We start from the raw sequence: 21,906 nt of genomic DNA, 5'->3' as shown, positions 1-21,906 counted from the left end.
GTACCAAGAAGACTGCCACAATTATAACGCTCGCAACTGTAAAAATTGACATGTAGAAAAAGTAAGGATAACACAAACCCAAAAGAGTGTAAGCTATTTCAGAATAAAACATAACAATGATCTGCCAGTATACATGAGGGAAATAACAGATGAAGTAAAATTTAAGATTGAGCTAAAAAATTTCCTTTTAAGCAAAAGTTTTAGATGAGTACTTTGAATCTGTGTAAAATTATTGTCTTAACTTTTATGTACATGTTCATGGCAAATGCTGTACTCTCAAAAATGCATTGAAAATAGCTATTTAAGTTATATTCTGTTATTATGTTTGTATTACATGTCGTTATGGTTGCAGGTTCGAATCCTGCCTCGGGCAAGGATGTGTGTGATGTCCTTAGGTTAGTTAGGTTTAAGTAGTTCTAAGTTCTAGGGGACTGATGACCTCAGAAGTTAAGTCCCATAGTGCTCAGAGCCATTTGAACCATTTTTGTATTACATGTACTTTGCATGTTAATTGCACTTGTAACAATTCCTACATCACATAAATTACTTACAGGGAGATAACAAAAGAAATGAAAATACTGGAGATTTTGTCAAATGGTCTAAAATACAGATCAGTCTGTCACTACAACCAGGTTTTCCACTATCACATTTGTTAGCTTCACCAAATTACAACAAAACTGTGAACATATCCACAAAAAGGTGATTTGACAGCAGCCATTAACATTACATCACTGACTAATGCTGAAGACTTGTGTCGGGCATTCATCTTGACCTAAGAGCATACTGCTCCACACGAGAGTATGGAGAATCAGTCTTAAGTGACATAAAGTTCTGACTAATTACTGTCATACAAATTTTAATAAATCACTGGTTAAAAGGCTCCTGCATACATAACTTTCACATTATATGTAACAATGTGTCACTGATGTAAGTATCATGAAATTTTATGTACCTCATGTGTAAATTTTACACCAATAACACGTAAAATGTTCGAAGGTCGATAAACTCCATGAAATTACAATGAAATGAACACCCTTAGCTGCTTACATGCGTTGACATACGTCAACGGGGACAGATGAAAATGTGTGCCCCGACCGGGACTCTAACAAGCTGCTTGGTCAATGATGGTATCTGTTCTTTCGGACATGTCTGAAAGAATAGATACCATCTTAGTAAATATAACAATAAACTCCATTCCTTCTCCTCAGAACACTCCATCGCTTATGTAACTCAAATTTTTATTTCTACATCTACATCTACATCTACATCTACATTTATACTCCGCAAGCCACCCAACGGTGTGTGGCAGAGGGCACTTTACGTGCCACTGTCATTACCTCCCTTTTCTGTTCCAGTCGCGTATGGTTCGCGGGAAGAATGACTGTCTGAAAGCCTCCGTGCACGCTCGAATCTCTCTAATTTTACATTCGTGATCTCCTTGGGAGGTGTAAGTAGGGGGAAGCAATGTATTCGATACCTCATCCAGAAATGCACCCTCTCGAAACCTGGACAGCAAGCTACACCGCGATGCAGAGCACCTCACTTGCAGAGCCTGCCACTTGAGTTTGCTAAACATCTCCATAATGCTATCACGGTTACCAAATAACCCTGTGATGAAACACGCTGCTCTTCTTTGGATCTTCTCTATCCCCTCCGTCAACCCGATCTGGTACGGATCCCACACTGATGAGCAATACTCAAGTATAGGTCGAACGAGTGTTTTGTAAGCCACCTCCTTTCTTGATGGACTACATTTTCTAAGGACTCTCCCAATGAATCTCAACCTGGTACCCACGTACCAACAATTAATTTTATATGCTCATTCCACTTCAAATTGTTCCGCACGCACACTCCCAGATATTTTACAGAAGTAACTGTTACCAGTGTTTGTTCCGCTATCATATAATCATACAATAAAGGATCCTTCTTTCTATGTATTCACAATACATTACATTTGTCTATGTTAAGAGTCAGTTGACACTCCCTGCACCACGTGCCTATCCGCTGCAGATCTTACTGCATTTCGCTACAATTTTCTAATGCTGCAACTTCTCTGTATACTAAAGCATCATCCGTGAAAAGCCGCATGGAACTTCCGACACTATCTACTAGGTCATTTATATATATTGTGAGAAGGAATGGTCCCATAACACTCCCCTGTGGCACCCCAGATGTTAATTTAACGTCTGTAGACGTCTCTCCATTGACAACAATATGCTGTGTTCTGTTTGCTAAAAACTCTTCAATCCAGCCACACAGCTGGTCTGATACTCCATAGGCTCTTACTTTGTTTATCAGGTGACAGTGCGGAACTGTATCGAAATCCTTCCGGAAGTCAAGGAAAATAGCATCTACCTGGGAGCCTCTATCTAATATTTTCTGGGTCTCATGAACAAATAAAGCGAGTTGGGTCTCACACGATCACTGTTTCCAGAATCCATGTTGATTCCTACAGAGTAGATTCTTGGTTTCCAAAAACGACATGATACTCGAGCAAAAAACATGTTCTAAAATTCTACAACAGATCGACGTCAGAGATATAGGTCTATAGTTTTGCGCATTTGCCTGATGACCCTTCTTGAAGACTGGGACTACCTGTGCTCATTTCCAATCATTTGGAACCTTCCATTCCTCTAGAGACTTGTGGTACACGGCTGTTAGAAGGGGGGCAAGTTCTTTCGCGTACTCTGTGTAGAATCGAATTGGTATCCCGTCAGGTCCAGTGGACTTTCCTCTGTTGAGTGATTCCAGTTGCTTTTCTATTCCTTGGACACGTATTTCGATGTCAGCCATTTTTTCGTTTGTGCGAGGATTTAGAGAAGGAACCGCAGTGCCGTCTTCCTCTGTGAAACAGCTTTGGAAAAAGGTGTTTAGTATTTCAGCTTTACACGTGTCTTCCTCTGTTTCAATGCCATCATCATCCCAGAGTGTCTGGATATGCTGTTTCGAGCCACTTACTGATTTAACGTAAGACCAGAACTTCCTAGGATTTTCTGTCAAGTCGGTACATAGAATTTTACTTTTGAATTCACTGAACACTTCACTCATAGCCCTCCTTACGCTAACTTTGACATCGTTTAGCTTCTGTTTGTCTGAGCAGTTTTGGCTGCGTTTAAACTTGAAGGTAAGCTCTCTTTGCTTTCGCAGTAGTTTCCTAACTTTGTTGTTGAACCACGGTGGGTTTTTCCCATCCCTCACAGTTTTACTCGGCGCGTACCAGTCTAAAACACATTTTACAATTGCCTTAAACTTTTTCCATAAGCACTCAACATTGTCAGTGTCGGAACAGAAATTTTCATTTTGATCTGTTAGATAGTCTGAACTCTGCCTTCTATTACTCTTGCTAAACAGATAAACCTTCCTCCCTTTTTTTATATTCCTATTAACTTCCATATTCAGGGGTGCTGCAACGGCCTTATGATCAGTGATTCCCTGTTCTGCACTTACAGAGTGGAAAAGTTCGGGTCTGTTTGTTATCAGTAGGTCCAAGATGTTATCTCCACGAGTCGGTTCTCTGTTTAATTGCTCGAGGTAATTTTCGGATAGTGTGCTCAGTATAATGTCACTCGATGCTCTGTCCCTACCACCCGTCCTAAACATCTGAGTGTCCCAGTCTATATCTGGTAAATTGAAATCTCCATCTAAGACTATAATATGCTGAGAAAATTTATGTGAAATGTATTCCAAATTTTCTCTCAGTTGTTCTGCCACTAATGCTGCTGAGTCGGAAGGTCGGTAAAAGGAACCAATTATTAACCTAGCTCGGTTGTTGAGTGTAACATCCACCCACAATATTTCACAGGAACTATCCACTTCTACTTCACTACAGGATAAACTACTACTAACAGCGACAAACACGCCACCACTGGTTGCATGCAACCTATCCTTTCTAAACACCGTCTGTGTCTTTGTAAAAATTGTGGCTGAATTTATCTCTGGCTTCAGCCAGCTTTCTGTACCTATAGTGATTTCAGCTTCGGTGCTTTCTATCAGCGCTTGAATTTCCGGTACTTTACCAATGGAGCTTCAGCAGTTTACAATTACAGTACTGATTGCTGCTTGGTCCCCGCATGTCCTGACTTTGCCCCACACCCTTTGAGGCTGTTGCCCTTTCTGTACTTGCCCGAGGCCATCTAACCCAAAAAACCACCCAGTCCACGCCACACAACCCCTGCTACCCATGCAGCCGCTTGCTGCGTGTAGTGGACTCCTGACCTATCCAGCAGAACCCAAAACCCCACCACTCTATAGCGCAAGTCAAGGAATTTGCAGCCCACACGGTCGCAGAACCGTCTCAGACTCTGATTCAGACCCAACACTCGGCTCTGTACCAAAGGTCCACAGTCAGTCCTGTCGACGATGCTGCAGATGGTGAGCTCTGCTTTCATCCCACTAGCGAGACTGGCAGTCTTCACCAAATCAGATGGCTGCCGGAAGCCAGAGAGGATTTCCTCTGATCCATAGCAACACACATCATTGGTGCCGACATGAGCGACCACCTGCAGATTGGTGCACCCTGTATCCTTCATGGCATCCGGAAGGACCCTTTCCACATCTGGAATGACTCCCCCTGGTATGCACATTGAGTGCACATTGGTTTTCTTCCCCTCTCTTGCTGCCATATCCCTAAGGGGCCCCATTATGCGCCTGACGTTGGAGCTCCCAACTACCAGTAACCCCACCCTCTGCGACCGCCCCGAACTTGCAGACTGAGGGGCAACCTCTGGAACAGGAGAAGCAGCCATCTCCAGCCGAAGATCAGTATCATCTGGAGACAGAGCCTGAAACCGGTTCGTCAGACAAACTGGAGAGGCCTTCCGTTCAGCCCTCCAGAATGTCTTTTGCCCCCTGCCACACCTCGAGACGACCTCCCACTCTACCACAGATGAGGGATCAGCCTCAGTGTGGGCAGTATCTCGGGCAACCACAGTCATAGTCCGATTGGGGGATGCGTGGGATGAGCTGGACGTCCCTGACAAACCCCCATCCGGACCCTCACAGTGATGCCCATTGGCAACAGCCTCAAGCTGTGTGACTGAAGCCAACACTGCCTGAAGCTGGGAGCGAAGGGATGCCAACTCAGCCTGCATCCGAACACAGCAGTTGCAGTCCCTATCCATGCTAAAAACTGTTGTGCAAAGAACGTCTGAATTAATCTACAGAGAGCACAAACAAACCAACACAAAATTTAAACGGTCATTAAAATACAAGATTGCCTAGTAAATGCAGTAATGCTGCTACTTGTGCACTGCTGACACACTGCTCGGCGGCGGAAGGAGATTACGCGATTTTACACTATTCAGGTACTAAAACACGATGCAACAACTCTCAAATACTATAATATGCCCGAAATTTATGAATTAAACAATGCAAGTGCCAAAAACACGCAAAGAAATTAAGAACTAAACTATGTAACAAATGAGTGAGCTAGGAGTATATGACTTTCTGCTGGCAGCAATTTATTACATTTTACACGTCTAGCTCTATAGGACAAAATGGAGGTCAGGGAATGTGTCAGTACATGAAATTACAACAGACTTACTAATAGACAAAATAAAATGTATGTAAATCCTAAAAAGACGACAGGTTTTAAGGTTATATAAACACAATCAACAGTAAAACAAAGAAATTAGCTTTCTTTTTCAAGGAATTCCTCAACTGAATTGAAGGAGGGACCCACGAGGGATATCTTCAGTTTAGATTTGAAAGCGCATGGATTACTGCTACAATTTTTGAATTCGTGTGGTAGCGTGTTGAAAATGCATGCAGCAGAATACTGCACGCCTTTCTGCACACAAGTCAAGGAGGTGCAATCCAAATGCATGGATTTCTGCCTAATACTAAGTGAAAGCTGCTATTTCTTGGGAATACGCTGATACTGTTAACAAGAAACGACATTAAAGAACATATATATTGAGAGGCCAATGTAGCATTAAATCTTTGAACAAGATCGTGAACATGGGCATTCCAAGACACTTTACTGTCTATTCGAACACCTAGAAATTTGAAATGTTCGGTCTCACTAATCACATGCGCAATCTGCGCAATTAGAACGTCAGGTTTTGTTGAACTGTGTGTTGCAAACTGTAGATTAGATTAGATTAATACTAGTTCCATGGATCATGAATACGATATTTCGTAATGATGTGGAACGAGTCAAATTTTGCAATACATGACATAATTAAGTTAATTTAACAACATAATTAAGTTAATATAACAAATTTTTTATTTTTATTTTTTTTTAATTTTTTGGTTTGGTTTTTTCCTTTTTTTTCTTAATTTATATCTAAAAATTCCTCTCTGGCGTAGAAGGAGTTGTCATTCAGAAATTCTTTTAATTTCTTCTTAAATACTTGTTGGTTATCTGTCAGATTTTTGATACTATCTGGTAAGTGACCAAAGACTTTAGTGGCAGTATAATTCACACCTTTCTGTGCCAAAGTTAGATTTAATCTTGAATAGTGAAGATCATCCTTTCCCCTGGTATTGTAGTTATGCCCACTGCTATTACTTTTGAGTTGGGTTTGTTTGTTAATAACAAATTTCATAAGAGAGTATACGTATATACTGAGAAGCTACTGTGAATATCCATAGATCCTTAAATAGGTGTCTGCAGGATGATCTTGGGTGGACTCCAGCTATTATTCTGACTACACGCTTTTGTGCAATAAACACTTTATTCCTCAGTGATGAATTACCCCAAAATATGATGCCATATGCAAGCAATGAGTGAAAATAGGCGTAGTAAGCTAATTTACTAAGATGTTTATCACCAAAATTTGCAATGACCCTTATTGCATAAGTAGCTGAACTCAAACGTTTCAGCAGATCATCAATGTGTTTCTTCCAATTTAATCTCTCATCAATGGACACACCTAAAAATTTTGAATATTCTACCTTAGCTATATGCTTCTGATTAAGGTTTATATTTATTAATGGCATCATACCATTTACTGTATGGAACTGCATGTACTGTGTCTTATCAAAATTCAGTGAGAGTCGGTTTACAAGGAACCACTTAGTAATTTTCTGAAAGACTTTATTGACAATTTCATCAGTTAATTCTTGTTTGTCAGGTGTGATTACTATACTTGCATCATCAGCAAAGAGAACTAACTTTGCCTCTTCAAGAACTGAGACATACAGTGATTTCGCGTTCTACAACCCATAAAATTATGTCTTGAGGAGTATTATTTGAAACAGTGCCAACATAATACACATCATCATTTATTACCAAGCTAGTGTCATCAGCAAATAGAAATAAATTTCAACTACAAAAGTAGACAAGATAGCAGTCGATGGCTTTCTGTACTGCTAGTGTCGAAGTGTAGAGGCCGCGAACTTCCTCTGATGGACAACCAATAGAACATGAGCAAACACTTGTAAAAGCAAACAGAACATGACAGAATGGAATTCGCTCGCTCTTGCCTGCTTTTAACAACATAGGGGCCTCTTGGTGACTGATGTTGGTTCGCTAGTGTTAACACCAATGTAAACTAGGCTTTACTACACTAAACAGTGTTGCGAAGACTGTGCCCCTTCGGGGATTAACTCTCCGGCAGTGATTGCAACTTTGGGAGGTTGGATACGAAATTATACAGGTGTTGGAAAGAAGTATTCTGAAAGTAATAAAAATAGTCGTCTCTGTAATAAGCGCTAATCCTCACCGGTAACACAGAAGTGACAATTTTTTTGGTGAGAAGTTAACAGGCTGTTGTTTGGGGGAGCAAAAAACTTCAAGTTGCGGCGATGCTTCTCTTGGCACAGTGAATGTTCATCAGTAAGTGTATCGTGGACTGGAGCTGAGAAGAGCAGACAGATACACACTTCATTTATGGCGAAGCGAACTGAACTTTAATGCATCGGACGTGTGTCATTGATTGGTGACTGCCACTTCGAGCACATGTTGCTAACATGTATCCGAGGCTCGCGACCGACCACATCTGAAGGCTCCACAACTACCGCTGCGCTGGCGTACACAGCCAATATAAAACGCATTGTTGGGCCCAGAGATATTTTAAAGCACTTTATCGCACCTCTCAGAGCCTGTGCTACTTCTCCTATCGATCGAGATGCAGTAATAGTGAGCCTACAACTTGTTGTGTTAGAAATAAAGTAGATACAGTGACAGTATTAGAAGTCTTATTCGTTTCTTTCTCAACCTCACACTATTATCAATTAACAAGAAATCATTTGTAGTATTGAATCAAAATGTGAAGCACGTTCAGTTATATTTCCGAGACAAATGTAGAGGCTGCCATGTATTCGTTTTCCGCCTAAAATACATGTTGTTGTTGTTGTGGTCTCCATACTACTCTATCCTGTGCAAGCTTCTCCATCTCCCAGTACTTACTGCAACCTACATCCTTCTGAATCTGCTTAGTGTATTCATCTCTTGGTCTCCCTCTACGATTTTTACCCTCCACACTGCCCTCCGATACTAAATTGGTGATCCCTCGATGTCTCAGAACATGTCCTACCAACCGGTCCCTTCTTCTTGTCAAGTTGTGCCACAAACTCCTCTTCTCCACAATTATATTCAATACCTCCTCATTAGTTATGTGATCTACCCACCTAATCTTCAGCATTCTTCTGTAGCACCACATTTCGAAAGCTTCTATTCTCTTCTTGTCCGAACTATTTATCGTCCATGTTTCACTTCCATACATGGCTACTTTCAGAAACGACTTCCTACACTTAAATCTATACTTGATGTTAACAAATTTCTCTTCTTCAGAAACGCTTTCCATGCCATTGTTATTCTACGTTTTATATCCTCTCTCCTTCGACCATCATCAGTTATTTTGCTCCCCAAATAGCAAAACTCCTTCACTACTTTCAGTGTCTCGTTTCCTAGTCTAATTCCCTCAGCATTACCCGACTTAATTCGACTACATTCCATTATCCTCGTTTTGCTTTTGTTGATGTTCATCTTATATCCTCCTTTCAAGACACTGTCCATTCCGTTCAACTGCACTTCCAAGTCCTTTGCTGTCTCTGACAGAACTACAATGTCATCAGCGAACCTCAAAGTTTTTATTTCTTCTCCATGGATTTTAATACCTACTCCGAATTTTTCTTTTGTTTCCTTTACTGCTTGCTCAATATACAGATTGAATAACATCGGGGAGACGCTACAACCCTGTCTCACTCCCTTCCCAACCACTGCTTCCCTTTCGTGCCCCTCGACTCTTATAACTGCCATCTGGTTTCTGTACAAATTGTAAATAGGCTTTCGCTCCCTGTATTTTACCCCTGCCACCTTCAGAATTTGAAAGAGAGTATTCCAGTAAAAATTGTCAAAAGCTTTCTCTAAGTCTACAAATGCTAGAAACGTAGGTTTGCCTTTCCTTTTTCTAAGATAAGTCATGGGGTCAGATTGCCTCACGTGTTCCAACATTTCTACGGAATCCAAACTGATCTTCCCCGAGATCAGCTTGGACCAGTTTTTCCATTCGTCTGTAAAGAATTCGTATTAGTATTTTGCAGCTGAGACTATTAAACTGGTAGTTCAGTAATTTTCACATCTGCCAACGCCTGCGTTCTTTGGGATTGGAATTATTATATTCTTCTTGAAGTCTGAGGGTATTTCGCCTGTTTCATACATCTTGCTCACCAGATGGTAGAGTTTTGTCAGGACTGGCTCTCCAAGGCCGTCAGGAGTTCCAATGGAATTGGTGCTACAAAAAGACTCATCCATTCGACTAGAGTATATCTCCTATATGAATGAAGATAGAAAGTTGTTGTTAATATTACATTATAAATAGGATTATAAAGTTTTTATTTAAAAAATCCGATTTTATAACGATATATCTTTTCCAACCTTTATTACTTTTAGGATCATAGTTTTCATTCACCTTTTACAAATTAAAAATGTGTACGACAAAGAACCCGGCGATACTCAAAATCGGACCAGACTTTTGACAACATGTCTTGCATTCACTTTAGTCGTTAAGGTATGTACACAAAAATAATCATGAACGACTGGATCAGGCGACCTTGGAGACCAATACTACCGAATTTTAACAATTACCGTTATTTACTGAAATTTTCTGTGATAGTCCAGAAGGAAAGAGAAAAAATTATCGTGTCGTTTGTGGTCCAATAAATAGATCGAAAAGTCTTGTTCTTCGATTGTCCTTCAAAGTTTTTACGTTGTTTGCTGATGAATTACGTTAAGTGATTAATATTGCAAGATCACAGGGGCGAGATAAGCTATCGCAAATGTGAAATGCTGGTACATTAATTAGCGGCAAAACCGCTGAAATGTCGAATGCAAGCATGCAGACGTGCATGCACTGTATTGCACAGGTGTCGCGTGTCAGTTTGTGGGCTGCATTTCCATGCCTATTGCACCTTGTCGGTCAGTAGAGTTTTGGTTAATGCTGGTTGTGGATAACACTGAAGCTGCTGTCCGATGATATCTCGTAAGTGCTCGAATGGAGACAGATCTGGTGATCAAGCAGGCCCAGGCAACGTGTCGACACTCTGTAGAGCGGAATGTGGACGATCGTTATCTTGTTGGAAAACACCCCATGGAATGCTGTTCATGAATGGCAATACAACAGCTCGAATCACCAGACTGACGTACAAATTTGCAGTCAGTTTGCGCGGGAGTTCTGCTGTCATATGAATTCGCATCTCAGCCCATAACTCCAGGTGTGGGTTCAGTGTGCGTACCACGCAGAGAGGTTAGCAGCAGGCCCTCAGCTGGCCACCTTCTAACCAACACACACCCATCACTGGCACCGGGGCAGAACAGAACCAACTTTCATCGGAAATAATAACAGACCTCCACCCTGCCCTCCAATGAGCTCTCGCTTGGCCCCACTGAAGTCGCAAATGGTGATGGTTTAGGGACGGTGGAATGCACGCTAAGCAGCGTTTGGCTCGGAGCCGTCCTTTGCAACAGTTCGTTTTCTCACTGTGCTGCCAACTGCTGCTCAAATTGCTGTTGCAGATGCACGATGGTCTTCCCTCTCGGCAGTGCCACGTGGCCGTCTGAAGCCCGGTCTTCTTGCGGCCGTACATTATCGTGACCATCGCTGCTAGCAGTCATTTACAGTGATTACATTCTTCCAAAGCCGTTCTGCACTATCACAGAAGGAACAGCCAACTTCTCGAAGCCCAATTACGCGATCTAGTTCACAACCAGTGAGCTGTTAATAATGGCGTCTTTGTCGCCTTGAAGGCACTCCTGTCTAGCATCAACTCACCATGTACATCCTAAAGGTAACTAACATTCACGACCATAACAACGTGTCTTTAAAGCAAATCTGATTTGTATCCTCATAGTGGCGCTACAAGCGCCACTCTTATGCGACTGGCGTGAAATCTGAATAGACATCATCTTTCAGATGTAGAAACACGCCTAGCAATTTTCGTTTATGTTGCACAACTCCTTCTTGGCGTTGTGATCCTTTTTTCTGTCAGTGTACTTAGACACATATTTCCGTGTTGAAACTTGTTCACCGAACAAATCATTGTGCTAATAAGATTTTAGAGTACATGTTTGATGTTGAAACATTTGTTTTCCATATAAAGCGCAGAAGTTAAAACTGAATCACATTACATCAGTCAAAATAAAATCATAAGCAACCGTCCGTTTCTGACTTCACCTGTAGCTACTCTGTCTGTCTAGCTATATTAGCCCTCTGGTTTCCACCAGGGGGCGTTATTTTCTCGATCAGGTTATATGTAGATACAGTTTTTAGCTGTCTTCCCTGAAAGTGTCTTCACAGTTCGTCTCATGAGGCAAATTGCAATGTCAGGATCCATGGTATACTGAAGGGACTGGAGTAGGTAAGATGCCATGTCAGCAAAAAGTTTCTCATCTTCTCTGACGCTCCCAGTGCCTTGTTTGTGTTTGAACCCAACGGACTACCACTTAACACTTGAGGCGTAAGCAAAGCATAATGGATCACATTAAACTCACAGTAATTATCGTCACGAACCACAGACACCCAACGGACAACCACTTAGCACTTGAGGCGTAAGCAAAGCATAATGGATCACATTAAACTCACAGTAATTATCGTTACGTACCACAGACACTGTTCTGGTTTGGTGCACAGGAAAGTTTGATTTATTCTTAAGATTTCGTTCACGTAGTATACGCAATGTCAATAGCAAAAAAGTTTCGCCGCATGTCGAAAATTCTCTAACATCATCAGGAAATGTATTTTTCTAAACTGTTCGTAAATCTTAAAAATAAACAGTTGTATAAATGAAAATAGAATCAAAAGAAAGTGCTACTCTTCCAGAATACATTGATGCCAGTTTCATCTTTGCACTTACATCGAATACTTTAAGAGTTTGACAGAGCTGAACGAGACGCAAGATACATGTGGCAGTATACTTAGACACTTACATATTTCCATGTTGAAACTTGTTCACCGAACAAATCATTGTTCTAATAAGATTTTAGAGTACATGTTTGATGTTGAAACATTTGTTTTCCATATAAAGCGCAGAAGTTAAAACTGAATCACATTACACCAGTCAAAATAAAATCATAAGCAAACGTCCGTTTCTGACTTCACCTGTAGCTAATCTCTCCGTGTAGCTACACTAGCCCTCTGTTTTCCACCAGGGGACGTTATTTTCTCGATCACGTTATATTTAGATACAGTTTTTAGCTGTCTTTCCTCATAGTGACTTCTCACGAGGCAAATTGCAATGTCAGGATCCATGGTATACTGAAGGCACTGGAGTAGGTAAGATGCCTTGGCAGCAAGAAGTTTCTCATCTTCTCTGACGATCTCAGTGCCTTGCTTGTGTTTAAACCCAACGGACAACCACTTTTTTGAGGTGTAAGCAAAGCATAATGGATCGCATTAAACTCACAGTAATTATCGTTACGAACCACAGACACTGTTCTGGTTTGGTGCACAGGAAAGTTTGATACATTCTTAAGATTTCGCTGGCGTAAAATGCACAATGTCAATAGCAAAAGAGTTTCGCCGCATGTCGAAAATTCTCTAACATTATCAGCAAATGTATTTTCCTAAATTGTCCGTAAATCTTAAAAATAAACAGTTGTATAAATGAAAACAGAATCAAAAGAAAGTGCTACTCTTCCAGAATACATTGATGCCAGTTTCATCTTTGCACTTACATCGAGTAGTTGAAGAGAATTTGACAGAGCTGAACGAGACGCAAGATTACATGTGGCAGCTGCCCCCCCCCCCCCCCCCCCCCCCCCCAACGACCGCTTGCACCTATCGAAATGTCAGTTTTAAAGTACTTTCGGCCAAAATGTAGATCTTTTAGAGTAACTTTAAACATATTTCAGAAGACTTTTCCAGATTTAAGTGCACCAAGAAATCTGTTTGTGGTGGCTTATCATGTGATAGTGAAAAACCCAATACAGAGCCTTATTTTTAGTTGTTCTGAGTACACATGCGGCAAAACTTGACTTACTCCCATGGACAGCATGGTGCCACCCTACATATTCCACTTGGGCAGACTATAATTCGGTATTTAATTTGTTCAGAAGAGCCGTAATTATCGGTAGTAAAAGGCGCTAAATTTTCGAAAATTGTAACACGTGGAAGGAACGGCATCAATAAACGCATACCGTTTACAGCAGTGTACCAGCATTAAGGGACTACGGCTGCTACTAAGGCGACTTATGCGCATGTGTATCAGTGCCCTCCCTCACATGGCCAGAAAGATGTTATATCAGTCTCAGTCAACAAAGAGCCTTCAGATGTAGGTCAAATGGCAAAATTCATTGTTGAACTCATTGTGTGAAGTACTAGCGTGTAAGAGAGTCAAAATGGGGCAAACCAGTCTACCCCTGAAAATTATTCTGCCGTACAGGGTGATCCAAAACGAAAGAATAGATTTCATTTGTTTAATACAAACAAACTGTGAAAGAAAGAAACACATTGCACATTTCACTGGATAGAGGAAAGTTCTAGTTTTATGATCGCACAGAGCCATATTATACTCAACATGAGCATCAACCGTTGCTCGAGAAGTATCGAAACGATAGTTCATTTCATTCCTCTATTGAATCGACAGCTTCAACAATCCGAATTCTCCAATTTCTCGGTTCTTGAACGGTAGCTGCCATAGATGGGACAAAGACTGTCCTTTTATGTACATCCACAGAAAAAAATCGCAATGTGTTAGGTCTGGTGACCTGGGAGGCCAAAAACAATGAACAAGATCTTGTTCAGCTTTTCCAATCCTAAGATAACGCCGCATTTCAAGATGAAAGAGAGACGGGGTACTATCCTGCATAAAAATGAAATTGTTGAAATCTTCGTGAAGTTGAGGAAACAACTAATTTTGCAACATGTCAAGGTACGACATTCATGTCACAGTTTACTCTAGAAAAAAAAAGAAAGGTCCATAAGCTTCGCGAACAGAAACGGTACAGAACACCAGGAATTTGTGACGCCCAAATTCTTACATTATGGCGGTTTACTTTACCCGATAGATGAAACGTCGATTCGCCCGCAAAGTAGAGTCGTTCGGAAAAGATGTCCTGTACCATATCCTGGAGAATTTAAATGCAAAATTGGTACCTTCTGTTACGGTCGACGTTACGTAATTCCTACAGTAACTGCAACTTGTAAGGCTTCATACTCAGGCATCGTTCAAGCACACGCCACACTGTTGTTTGAGGAAGTTGAAGTTCCCGGGGTACCCATCTTGAGGACTTCCGAGGGGTCCATGAGAAAGCATCTCGGATACGCTCGACATTTTCATCTGACGTGCGTGGACAACCAGTGCTCTTCCCTTTTCATATACAACCAGCTCCCAAGAACTTTTGTATGCCAATCACAAATCTGCTTGTGTAGAGACAGGATCTTGCTGAATCGACGGCGGAATGCACTTAGCAATTCAACAACGAGTTAACTTCGCACAAACTCCAACCAACACACAAAAAGATTTCTCTTGTGCTGTAGTCCAACAACAGTGCAGCTGTGTCAAAACTTTGAACCTTCCCCTATCCAGTGACACGCGCTATGTGCTATCTTTTATAGTTTGTCTGTGATAAGCAACTGAAATCTGTTCTTTCTTTTTAAATCACTCTGTATGGTAAGGTTTCCACTCGTAAAAGGACGGCTTCCAAGATAGTGATGCCTGATTAGACTCAAAGGATAGAAAAGCCGTACACGATGATGGTCAGGTGCTGGACAATAGGGATTGCCGGCGCGCTGAGTGGCAAACTGTATTGTTTCCCGATGTGTCCCGTTTCATGCTTCCTACAGTCATTATGTCATTCGCAATCTGGTCAGCGAGTAATGATATGCAGCATAGCAAATAAACGCCAGATGTTGTGGTCTGGTGTGCCATTGGGTGCAACATGCGATCTTCACTCCATTGTGTTGAGAGAGAACTGACTAGCAATCACTAGATAAGGGAGGTTTTAGAACATGAGTTACTGTCATGCCACCGGGTCGTATATGGTGAAGAATGTACACTTCTAGATCTACATCTTCATGAATACTCTCCAAATCACCCTTAAGTGCCTGACAGAGAGCTCACGGAACCGCCCTCACAATTACTATTACTCCAATCTCGAATAGCGCACGGAGTAAACGAACATCTATATGCTTCTGCGCGAACACTGATTTCCCTTATTTTACTATGATGATCGTTTCTCCCTCTTTAGGTCTCCGTTAACAAAATATTTTCGTATTCTGAGGAAAAAGTTGGTGATTGAAATTTCGTAAGAAAATTTTGCCGTAACGAAAAACGCCTTTGTTTTAATGATGTCCACCCCAAATCATTCATCATGTCAGTGACACACTCTCCCCTACTTCTCGATAGTACAAAACGTGCTACTCTTCTTTGAACTTTCTCAATGTAGTTCGCTAACCCTATCTGGTAACGATCCCACACTGCGCAGCGGTACTCCAAAAGAGGATTGACAAGGGTAGGGTAAGCAGCCTCTTTAGTAGATCTGCCAATAAAACGCAGTCTTTGGTTCGTCTTCCCCACATTTTCTATATGTTCATTCCAAATTAAGTTGTTCGTAATTCTAGTTCCTAGGTATTTAGTTGAATTTACGGCCTTTAGATCTGACTGATTTAACGTGCAACCGAAGTTTAACGGATTCCTTCTGGCAGTCGTGGGATGACCTCACATTTTTCATTATTTAGGGTCAGTTGCCAATTTGCGCGCCATATAGATCTAGTTTCTAAATAGTTTTGTAATTTATTTTGATCTCCTGACGGCTTTACTAGACGATACACGACAGCATCATCCGCAAACAACCTAAGACGGCTGCTCAGATTGTCTCTCAAATCGTTTATATAGATAACGAACAGCAGAGGACCTATAACACTACCTTATGGAACGTCAGAAATCACCATAAGGCTTTTGACACTGTTCCCCACAAGCGGCTTCTAATTAAATTGTATGCCTGTCGAGTGTCGTCTTAGTATGTGGGGCTAAGTAATATGTTCTCCCACTCTCCCCGGAAAGTGCTCTTTCGAAATTTCAACGGTAAACTACTCCGCGATGCACAACGCCTCTCTTGTAACGTCTGCCAATGGAGTTTATTGAGCATCTCCATAACGCTCTCGCGCCGGCTAAACGGTCCCGTGACGAAACGCGCAGCTCTTCGTTGGATATTCTCTATCTCTTCTATCAGGCCAACCTGATAGGCATCCCAGGTAGATGAATAGTACTCAAGAGTCGGTCGGACAAGCGCCTTATAAGCCATTTGCTTTGTGGATGAGTTACATTTCCTTAAGATTCATCCTATAAATCTAAGTCTGGTATCTGCTTTCCCCACTATTTGTTTTAAGTGGTTATACCACTTCAGGTCGCTCTAGATAGCTACTCCTAGATATTTTACGGTAGGTACTGTTTCCAGTGGTTTGTCATCAATAGGTGTAGCTGTATAGCAGTGGCTTTCTTTTCCTATGTATGCGCACTGTGTTACATTTATTAGGCGCAGAGAAGTACAGAGGAGGTAATTTTACGGTATAGCGAGTTCTTCGTGGTTAGGGTGAGGTCCCTTTACACTGTGGGAACAAAAGTCATGGAATACCTTTTAACATCGTGTCGCACCTACTTTTGCTCGGCATAGTGCAGCATCTCGAGTGGCATGGACTAACATCTTGTTGCAAGTCCCCTGCAGAAATATTGAGACATGCTGTCTCTATAGCCGTCCACAATTGCTAAAGTGTTGCCATTATAAGGTTTTTTGCACGAACTGACCTGTCGATTATGTCCCATAAATGTTGGATGGATTTCAAGTCGAGCGATCTGGGTGGCCAAATCATTCGTTAGAACTGCCCAGACTGTTCTTCAAACCAATCGTGAACAACTGTGGCCCGGTGACATGGCGCATTGTGATCCACAAAAATTCCGCCGCTTTTTGGGAACAAATGGTCTCCAAGTAGCCGAACACTATCATTTCCAATCAATGATCGGTTCAGCTGGACCAGAGGACCCAGTCCATTCTACGTAAACACAGTCGACACCACAGTGCCTTGTTGACAACTTGGGTCCTTCGGCTCCGAAAGCCCGTGTCGATGATGTTTCGTTGAATGGTTCGCACGCTGAAACTTGTCGATGGCCCAGCATTGAATTTTGCCGGCCGGAGCGATGTTTTAGATTTGATGTTTTACCGGATTCCTGATGTTCACGGCACACTCGTGAAATGGTCGTATGGGAGAATCCCCACTTCATCGCTGTCTCGGAGATGCTGTGTCCCATCGGTCGTGCGCCGACTATAACACCACGTTCAAACTCACTTAAACCTCGGTAACCTGCCATTGTAGCAACAGTAACCGATCTAACAACTGCAGCAGACACTTGTCTTGTATAGGCGTTGCCGACAGCAGCGTCGTATTCTGCCTGTTTACATACCTCTGTATTTGAATAAGCATGCCTATATCACTTTCTTTGGCGGTTCAGTATATTTGGCTTGAACTTTTTATCATTAGTCTTTTATCTTACGGTCTGGCAAACAGTGACTGCGTGCGAGTTATAATTGGCAATTTCTTCCATCACCGATTATTGTTCACTATTCAAATTAATTGTTGCGTAATTAAATTCTTTCTTGGATTAATGTAATTCTGTTTGTGTTAAATAGATTTGTCTGCTGTACCAATGAATGAGCTGTATCGAATCCCCGTGGTCCACACCTTCGTTGTTTTCTTTCGTGATCAAATTAAAAGCCCAAATCTTCGCACTTCAACTACCTTCTCTGATTTTGCCTCTAGAGAAAGAATGCGCTGCCATCCCTGCCCAGATATTCAGACACCGATTGGAACTGTCCCAAGCAAAGTTGAAGCCACGATGTACACACTGAGTTTGATGCGAACTGATTGTTCTCCGATTACTTTTGATCAGATAGTGTTGTCTGGCAGCGGTTCTGTGAAAAGTTTACCTTCTATTTAAGCATGATGGTTAAAAAGAGCTTTTTTTTTTTTTAAATTTGTGGTAAGGTCTTATCGGACCAAACTGCTGAGGTCATTGGTCCCTAAGCCTACACACTACTTAATCTAACTTAAACTAACTTGTGCTAAGGACAACACACACACCCATACCCAAGGGCAGAATCGAACCTCCGACGGGGGGAGCCGCACGGACCATAAAAGACGCCTCAGACCGCGCGGCGAAAAGAGCCCTTACCGCCGGTTCTTGCGCTTGTCCCAGCCCATGAGGAAGTGCAGCGGCTTGGGCGTAACGGCCATGCCGGCGGCCGCCATCAGCTCGTCAAGCGTGGGGCAGCCCTTGGGCACCGACAGCTGGGGCGGTGCGGCGGGCGGCGGGTTGGGCCGCATCTGCGGGGGGCGGCGCAGCTGCGGAGGAGGCGCCGCCGTCGCCAGGTCCGGCTGCGCCTCCTTGAGCAGGCAGTGGTCCGTGCACGACGCCAGGATCATGTCCAGCTCCTCCTCCTCGGGGCACTCGCGGCTCGGGCAGGGGCTCCACCACACCTGCGCAAACGGGAGGAACGCTGGAGAGAACAGACCGGTCGCCAGTACCACACCAAAAGTAGTTAATCCTTACGGAAATGCATACAGGAGGACGACGGTTCAAACCTGCCTCCGGCTGTCCTCATTTACGTTTTCCGTGATTTCCCTACATCGCTTCAGGTAAATGCCGGAATTGTTCCACTGAAAGGGTTTGTCCGACTTCTTTTCCCCATCCTTCCCTAATCCGATGGGAGTGATGATCTCGCTGTTTGGTCCCCTTCTTCTAAATTTCGTCACTTACTTTACAAAAAGATCGATAACCAACTAAAAAACATCGCGTGTTTCTTATGCAGTAAAGCCAACGAAATGAAGCAGACCCTCACACATCGACAACATCACGTAGAAATGGCATAATACACACAAAAAACACACTTGAAAATGAGAATCATTTCCCGAAACGCGTCATGTGAAAAGCAAATAAAGAAAATCGTGACTGGCAGCAGAAGAATTATTTATAAACAAACCTATAACTGTTGTTGTTGTTGTTGTGGTCTTCAGTCCAGAGACTGGTTTGATGCAACTCTTCATGCAACCTATAACTATCCTTTTCATATTACTATTACATCCCATCCTGGATTTTCCATTGTTTGACACTTTTTTTAACCTGTCAAGGAGATTAATTTCAGCGTGAACTGCTAACTAGTTGTTTAAACAAGGAGCTAAGGAAGCGACTGGTTAAGTGCTTAATATGGAGCGTGGCCTTGTATGGAGTAGAAACATGGACTTTGAGAAAGCAGGATGAGTAGAGAATTGAAGCTTGTGAATTGTGGATATGGTGTAGAATGGAGAAGATCAGCTGGACCGATAAGGTGAGGAGTGAAGAAGTACTGAGGAGAGTTGGAGAAGAACGGAGGATGCTGCTGACGGTGAAGAACACTAAACTAAACTGGTTAGGATAAAATCTAAGAAGAGATTGCCTTCTAGTAGAGGCAATTGATGGTTTCGTTCCGGGAAAGAGAGGGAAGGGCAGAAGAAAGTTCCATCTACTGAATGATCTCAGCAGGCCACAAGGAGGGTACCAAAGAATGAAGAGGAACGCAGGAGATAACAGAAGCATGGAGGGCTATGTAGTCAAAACCTGCCGCAAGGCAGACAACCCAATGGTGATGATGATTACCTGTCAAACTAAATGACTATTGTGCATTAATACGCAGCTTTCGTTCTTTAAAGTGACTAAATGACCATCCCATCCCGGCAGATAGCCTGCCTACTTACCTCCACCTTCCCCGTATCCGGATGCCTCATGACGTAGGCGGAGGGCGTGTCCCCCGGCGTCTCCATGTGCGGGATGAGCATCAGCGAGTGGTGGAAGGCGGCGTTGAGCACCAGAGCGATGATCACTACCGGCTTGTACCTGCCGAACTTGTCCACCAGGTACCCTGCAACAGCCGCCGGCCAAGCCGTTACAGGCGTGCGCGCCGACTCCGAAAACCTACTGTCCACAGATAATCATCTAGCTCCACTGAACTGTAGACTAGACATTCTTCTGTCTCCCTTTAACCACGAGCTGCCTTGTGCAGCCCTTGATCGCTCACCTCTCTTTACTGTCCAGTCAATTTAAGCTTAGGAAGGTAAAATTTTATTTTTTCCTGTTGCTACGAACTCTTGCTACTGAGCGATGCTCCAGTACGGTATAGGCCAGTGTTGAATGCTGAGTTTTACAGGATTTTTTAGGTCTCTGTTGCCAATTGTTGATGTATTTGCCTGTTTGCTTCTGTCCCACCTCTCACCACGCGATGTTTCAGAGTTAGCGTTAGGACGTTCAAACTGCACGGTTGGCCATGGGGCATGATGGGAGTTAGTAGGCGTTCTGTGATTTGGTTTAGCGAAGAAGCCCACTTTCATTTGGATGGGTTCGTCAATAAACAAAATTGGCGCTTTGGGGGCACTGAGAATCCGCATTCCGCGATCAAGAAGTCTCTTCACCCTCAATGAGTGACTATGCGGTGTGCAGCGTCCAGTCACGGAATAATCGGTGCGATATTCTTTGATGGCACAGTGACTATCGAACGGTACGTGAAGGTTTTGGAAGACGATTTCATCCCCATGATCCAAAGCCACCCTGGTTTCGACAAGATGTGGTTCATGCAAGGCGAAGCTCTACAGAAGCAGGAGAGTGTTTGATGTCCTGGAGGAGCACTTTGGGGTTCGTATTACGGGTCTGGGGTATGAAGAGGCGACTGGCATACACCTCGATTGGCCGGCACATTCTCTGGATCTGAACACATGCGATTCCTTTTTGTGGGGCTATATTAAAGACAAGGCGTACAGCAATAACTCCAAGACCATTGCTGAACTGAAAACATCCATCCAGGAGATCATCGACAGCATCGATGTTCCGACACTTCAGCGGATCATGCAGAATTTCGCTATTCGTCTGCGCCACATCATCGCCAATGATGGCAGGCACATCGAACATGTCATAACCTAAATCCGAATGTCTGTAGTGACGTTTACATGTTGAATAAAATGTGTGTATGGAATAATTTGTTACTACAAGGGTTACTCCAAAAGAAATGCACACTACTTTTGTAAAAATACAGTTTTCATTCTGCATGTCTGAAAGTTTTACAGTGTGTAGATACATCCTTCCTGTTTGTTTTAAAACTTAGTTCAACCTGTTCCTGTGAGTGGCGCCTTCACAGCATGTCTTCAAGATGGCTGCTACGCTTGACGTTCGTCAGAAGCAAAGTGCTGTCATAGAATTTCTGTGCTGTGAAAACGAGACAGTGGGAAACATCTACAAGAGCTTGAAAAGGTGTATGGAGATGCTGCTGTCGATCGCAGCACAGTTAGTCGGTGGGCAAGCAAGTTACGTGATGAATACGGGCACGGCAATATTGAGGATTGTCCTCGCAGTGGCAGGCCTCGTACTGCACACACTCCAGACAATGTGCAGAGTGTTAACGAATTGGTGACTGCTGACAGACGTATCACGGTGAACGAATTGTCA

General features: G+C 42.7%; 1 protein-coding gene across 1 annotated transcript in view; it reads right to left on the bottom strand.

Moving 5' to 3' along the window:
* LOC124778248 overlaps positions 1–21,906 on the bottom strand; it is a 123,696-nt gene that overhangs the window by 90,759 nt on the left and 11,031 nt on the right. The window contains exons 3-4 of the mRNA XM_047253630.1: positions 20,169–20,332; positions 18,610–18,914 (exon numbers count right to left, since the gene is read on the bottom strand). Of these exons, the coding sequence (XP_047109586.1) occupies positions 18,610–18,914; positions 20,169–20,332 (469 nt within the window). The remainder of the gene's footprint in view (positions 1–18,609; positions 18,915–20,168; positions 20,333–21,906) is intronic.

This window comes from Schistocerca piceifrons, chromosome 1 (genome assembly GCF_021461385.2).
Source record: "Schistocerca piceifrons isolate TAMUIC-IGC-003096 chromosome 1, iqSchPice1.1, whole genome shotgun sequence".
Taxonomy (NCBI): domain Eukaryota; kingdom Metazoa; phylum Arthropoda; class Insecta; order Orthoptera; family Acrididae; genus Schistocerca; species Schistocerca piceifrons.
Note: the sequence above shows the minus strand (reverse complement) of the source record. Positions and strands in the feature narration are given on the sequence as shown.